Source organism: Papio anubis, chromosome 8 (genome assembly GCF_008728515.1).
Source record: "Papio anubis isolate 15944 chromosome 8, Panubis1.0, whole genome shotgun sequence".
NCBI lineage: Eukaryota > Metazoa > Chordata > Mammalia > Primates > Cercopithecidae > Papio > Papio anubis.
The window spans coordinates 19,608,807-19,615,015 of record NC_044983.1 but is presented as its reverse complement, the minus strand read 5'-3'; the positions used below and the strand labels follow the sequence as shown (position 1 = coordinate 19,615,015).

The 6,209-nt window shown below is 50.0% G+C and overlaps 1 protein-coding gene across 1 annotated transcript; it reads right to left on the bottom strand.

Annotated features, from left to right (window-relative positions):
* Positions 1 to 465: 465 nt before the first annotated feature.
* On the bottom strand, positions 466 to 2,077 carry LOC101017039 (keratin, type II cytoskeletal 7-like). The gene has a single exon (XM_003902491.5). The coding sequence runs from the start codon at positions 2,013 to 2,015 to the stop codon at positions 606 to 608; it is 1,410 nt and encodes a 469-aa protein (XP_003902540.2). The 5' UTR covers positions 2,016 to 2,077; the 3' UTR covers positions 466 to 605.
* Between the last annotated feature and the right edge of the window lie 4,132 nt (positions 2,078 to 6,209).

Genomic DNA, 6,209 nt, shown 5'->3' with positions numbered 1-6,209 from the left:
AGCTCAGTGCTCTCTTTATTATATTATGCTGCCTGTTTATAATGCTGTTTAGGGACAGGCAATTCCCTGAAATGGAAGTTTCCAAAGACCTAATGAGAATGATGAAAGCGTGTGTGTGGGGATTCTGAAGTCACCTGGGCTCTTTCACAGCTCTGTCCAGCTGCATGGTTTTTAGGGAGGCATAGCTTGTTTCAGTCGGCTCAGACTACCATAACAAATTACCATAGACTGGCTGGCTTAAACACCATATGCCTATTTCTCACAGTTCTGGAAGCTGGGAAGTCCAAGATCAAATTGCCTGCAGATCCAGGGTCTGGGGAAGGCTGCTTTCCAGTTTGCAGACAGAGGTCTTCTCATTGTATCTTAACAAGGTGGAGCACAAAGAGAGACAGGAGACTGGAAGCGGGTTCTCTCAGGTTTCTTCTCTTGTTTTTAACTTTTTTTTTTTTTTTTTTTTTCTCAGAATGAGGGTGCTTTATTGGAAGCTATTCTGACATCACTTTCCAGACTGTCTCATGGTCTTGGGACCAGGCATGGGAGGCAGGGATGGGAATCTTCTTGTGACTGTGGGCAGTGGCTGGAGGAATGGAGTGGTGGGAGGCAGCTCAGTTGCGGGCACTCCTGCGACTGGTGGATGTGGTCCGGATTGAGTAAGCCTTCAGGGGCCCAGGACCCGCACTGCTGGAGAAGCTCAGGGCATTGCTGCCCATGGTTTCCCGGAGGGTCAGCCCAATGCCACCACCATTGCTACTGCCACCAGTGGAATTCACCACAGAGATATTCACAGCTCCCACTCCATCTCCGGCCAACCGGCTTTCCTCGCCCTCCAGCAGCTTGCGGTAGGTGGCGATCTCGATGTCCAGGGCCAGCTTCACGCTCATGAGTTCCTGGTACTCACGCAGCTGCCGCACCATATCCTGCTTGGTCCGCTGCAGGGCAGCTTCCAGCTCCTCCTGCTTGGCACGAGCATCCTTGAGTGCCAGCTCCCCACGCTCCTCAGCCTCGGCAATGGCGGCCTCCAACTTGGCACGCTGGTTCTTGATGTTGTCGATCTCAGCCTGCAGCCTCTGGATGGCCCGGTTCATCTCTGAAATCTCGTTCCGGGTATTCCGGAGGTCGTCCCCATGCTTCCCAGCTTGGGCCTGGAGGGTCTCAAACTTGGCCTGATACCAGGCCTCAGCCTCAGCCCGGCTGCATTTGGCCATCTCCTCATACTGCGCCTTGACCTCAGCAATGATGCTGTCCAGGTCCAGAGAGCGACTGTTGTCCATGGACAGCACCACAGATGTGTCGGAGATCTGGGACTGCAGCTCTGTCAACTCCATCTCATTGAGGGTCCTGAGGAAGTTGATCTCATCATTCAGGGCATCCACCTTGGCCTCCAGCTCCGCCTTGCTCATGTAGGCAGCATCCACATCCGTCTTCAGCACCACAAACTCATTCTCAGCAGCTGCGCGGCGGTTAATTTCATCTTCATACTTATTCTTGAAGTCCTCCACCACATCCTGCATGCTCCGCAGCTCCGCCTCCAGGCGGCCCCCATCCACCTGCAGCGCCTCGAGCTGCCCCTGAAGGCCAGCGATCTGGGCCTCAAAGACGTCTGGGAGGCGGCTGCTCTTGGCCGACTTCTGCTCCTGCAGCAGCATCCACTTGGTCTCCAGCAGCTTGTTCTGCTGCTCCAGAAACCGCACCTTGTCGATGAAGGAGGCAAACTTGTTGTTGAGGGTCTTGATCTGCTCGCGCTCCTCCTGGCGCACCCGCTGGAGGGAGGGGTCGGCGTCCAGCCGCAGCGGGGCCAGCAGGCTCTGGTTGATGGTGACCTCGCGGATGCCGGCGCCCACCGGGCCCCCATAGGCGGAGCGCACGGCCACGCGCGGTCGCGAGGCGCCCAAGCCGTAGAGGCTGCTGCTGCCAAGGCCGCCGGGGCGCGCGGTGCTCAGGCGCACCTGGGCGCCGCGGGCCGGAAAGGCGGCTGAGCGCGAGGTGAATACCGGGGAGCTGAAGTGAATGGACATGGTGGCTGGGCCGGGATGGATCTAGCGGCGGGCTAGGAGGAGCGCGCACTCGCTCGTTTTTAACTTTTATTTGAGGTTCGGGGATACATGTGCAGGTTTGTCACATAAATAGAGTTGTGTCATGAGGGTTTGTTGTACACATTATTTCATCACCCAGGTATGGAGCCTGGTACTCATAAATTATTTTTCCTAATCCTATCCCTCCTCCCACCCCTCATTTAGCTCCCACTTATAAGTGAGTACGTGCAGCATTTGGTTTTCTGTTCCTGTGTTAGTTTGCTGAGGATAATGGCTTCCAGCTCCATTCAGGTCCAGGCAAAGGACATGATCTCGTCCTCTTTTATGGCTACAGAGTATTCCATGGTGTATATGTACCACACTTTCTTTATTCAGTCTATCATTGATAAGTACTCAGAAAAAGAGAATTTCTTCTTATAAGGGCACCAATCTTATCATGAGAGCTGCACCCTCAGGCCCTAATCACCTTGCAGAGTCCCCATCTCCTAATACCATCACACTGGGGATTCAGGATTTCAACAAATGCATTTGGGCTATTCAGGGGAGATGGGGGTGGGGGAGACACAAACACTTAGTCCATAACACAGTTTCAGTTATTTAATTTAATTTTTTATGAGACAAGGTCTTGCTCTGTCACCCAGTCTGGAGTACAATGGCACAATTATAACTCACTGCTCTGCCTTGGACTCCTGGCCTTGGCCTCCCAAAGTGCTGGGATTACATGCATGAGCCACTGCACCTAGCCTAGTTTCTTTTAAAAAGCATCTTTTCACACTATGTCTGGCAAGAAGACATTGAAATGTGGAGTGATAAGGTCAAGCGTGGAGAAGGGCCTCGGTGGGGAATTAGCTGTGCTGAGGCCCAGCAGGGTGGGAGGCTTCAGGGCACCCCACTCTCCTGGGATGGAGAGGGTCTGGATAGGGCAAGGCCTGTGATGAGCCATGTTCCTGGCCTGGACTCTGAAGGCCATTGCCCCTGGGGCTTTCTGCTCATCACCAGTCCAACTGAGAGCTCCCCATTTGAAGAAAAGCAATGTCCGGCTGATCTGGGAGACAGTTGTCTCCATCCCAGGGCAAATAAAGCATCAGAGGGAGGTGCTCAATGATGAGGGAACATCAAGTTGCTTTTTATGGTTTAAATTAAATGGGTTAAATAACATCAAATTTATTTGTTGACATCCTAACCCCCATGGCCTCAGAATGTGACCTTATTTGGAAACAGGATTGTTGCAGATGTAATTAGTTATGATGAGGCCATACTGGGAAAGGGTGGCCCTCTAACCGAATGTGGCTGGCGTCCCTCTAAAAAGGGAGAAGGCCACATGAAGATTCATGCAGAAGCTGAGGGAGTGCTTCTGCAAGACAGTGCACACCAAGATTGCCAGCATACCAGCAGAAGCTAAGACAGAGGCGTGGAACAGATTCGCCTGCATAGCCCTCCGAAAAAACCAACTCTATCCACACCTTGATTTTGATTCCAGCCTTCAGAATCGTGAGACAGTAAGTTTCTGTTGTTTAATTAAGCCACTTAGTACTTTTTTATGGAAGCCCTAGAAAACGAATACAGTGTTAATTAGGTCAATGAATAGAGTCTTAAAAAAAAGATGAAAGGGGACAGGGAGTAATGGTTTGGAGGAGGAAGAGGTGAAAAGTTGGGTTGGGAAGCCCTGGTGGGAGAGCCACAGCGCAGGCCATTGAGACCCTGGACCCATGTCATGCCATCTGCGGTAGAGAATCATGCATCCTTTAAGAAATAGCTCTTGGCATGTTACTGGGTCCTAGTGGAAACAGAACATGGCCATGGACACCAAGTGGCAATGCATCCAGAACTGCCTATTATGAGCTGGGCTCTGTCAGAGCTACCAAGTTATAAAGTCAGACAGGCCCAGTACCCATCTATTGTGGTGTGGAAATATTACATGTGGTGTTGAGCTTGAGTAGGACCTGAGGGCATGACTAACTTGCTAGACCTCCTGGTCACCCACCACAGTTGGATTTTCCCAGCTTGTGCCTGTGGCCATAGAGAGGAATCCTGTATGATCAGCTGGAAGAGGAAGCAACATAGTTTACTCTTGGTTTACAGGTGGATCAACTCAGTACATGGGTGCAAGCCAAAAATGGAGAGTGGCTGCATTTCCCCCACATTTAGGGTGACCCCAAAAGGCAGTAGAGAGGGAAAAATCTTCCCAGTGGGTGAAGCTTTGAGCAGTGCACCTGGTCATCTACTTTGTATGGAAAGGAAAGCGGTCAATTACCTGGTTAGGGGTCTGGAAAGAAAAGGACTAGAGGCAAGGCAACGTGGGTAGAAGCATGTGACAGACATATGGGAATGGGTACCAAGTATAAGGATTTTGAATCATATGTTCACCACTAAGTATGTGCTATCAACTAGGTAACTGAGTAGACAAAAGGACTTGACCTGTTCACATTGGTCAGTGTTTTAGTTTGTTGAGGCTGCTATAACGAAATACCATGAACTGGGTGGCTTATAAACAACAGAAATTTATTTCTCACAGTTCTGGAGGCTGTGAAGTCCTAGCCTGGGAACAAGATTCCATGTCTGATAAAGATCAACTTTCTGGTTCATAGATGGTGCCTTCTTGCTGTGTTCTTATGTGGTGGGAGAGGAGAATGAACTGTCTGGGGCTTCTTTTATAAAAGCACTAACCTATTCATAAGCGGTTCACCTTCATGATTTAATTATCCCCAAAGACTCCACCTTCTGATATCCTCACCTTGGAGGTTAGGACTTAAACATGAATTTTGGAGGGGATGAGGGTGCATATTCAGTTCCTTGCAGCCAGCCTTGATAATAAGCCAGCCCACATTGACACGATGGACTCATGAGTGGAGTGGCTGTAGCATTAGAGAGGAAGATATGTGTGAACTTAATAGCGTGGACTTTCACTTATCAAGGCTGATCTAGCTACTGCTGCTTCTGAAGGTCCACATTGTTAGCAAGAGTCCAATTCAACCAGGCACTATTCCTCAAGGAAACCAATTGACTGCACAGTGACAAGTTGACTACACTGGCTCCTGTCCATTCTGGAAGAGCCAGTGAATCCTTCTCCAGGGACAGATACCTTTTCTGGGGATGGGTTTGCCTTTCCCACCCACAAAACCTCAGCCAGCATTTTTATCTGGGGGCTTTCAGAATGCCTGATTCATAGGCATGGAATCTCACAACAGCACAGCATCTGACCAGAGGATCCATGTCACCTTGAGTGAGGTGTGAGAGTGGGACCATGACTAGGGAACCAATGGTTTTATCACAGACTCCTGCTCATAGGCAGCCATGCTCTTGCAACACTGGGACAGCCCTCCAGAGGCACAGTTGAAGCCCCAGCTGAGAGGAAACATTCTGAAGGAATACGATACCATTATTTATGATGCAGTCCATTTTTTAAACCATTGGCATTTATGGTACTATGTCTTCCATAAGAAGGAAGCAAGGGCCCCAGAACCAAGCTGTAGAGGCAGGAGTGGCTCCACTTACCATCATACCAATGACCCACTGGGGGATGCTCCATGTCCCTGAAACCTTGGGTTCTGCAGGGTTGGAAGTTCTGACTGCTGAAGAGGCACCTTTGCCAGAGGTCACACGAAGTTCCCATTGAACTACAAGTTACAGCTTGGATTTATTGTGCCCATGGACAGTAGGCAAGGAGAGGGGCAGTGTCCTTGATTAGCAGGAAGAATCAGATCTGGTTTTACACAATGGGAGCAGGAAAGAATACATGTGGAACCCACGTAAACCACAAAGATTGCTGAGGTTGAGGAAACTTTAAAAGGGACAATGGGGAAAAGGGAGAATGGCATTAGTTGTGGCCTAAGGTCAATTGCAAAGGGAGGGCAACAGTTCATCCTACTAACCTCCCTCTCCCGGTTCTTACTTAGGAAGAAAGACCCACTGGACTAATGAAATTATGAAACCAGCTGCTGCCCAAATCTGTGTGGAGAAGGTTTGCTCAGCGCAAGGGGTGGACTGTAGCAGCCATGAGAATGTGCCTTGGGGAATTCTAACTATAGGGCACACAAATAACCAATAAAGGCAGTTGCTGTGGCTCTGAGATCCAGCATCCCGTTTTCACAGAGGCTACATTCCCCGTGGGCTGCTTTCAGCTAAAGAATGAATGTGGCAGGTACACTAAGGAAGATACATTCTTGGGAGGCATGG

What these genes read in the sequence shown, in the direction of transcription:
- LOC101017039 (XM_003902491.5), bottom strand. Translation starts at nt 2,015, where the DNA reads ATGTCCATTCACTTCAGCTCCCCGGTATTCACCTCGCGCTCAGCCGCC.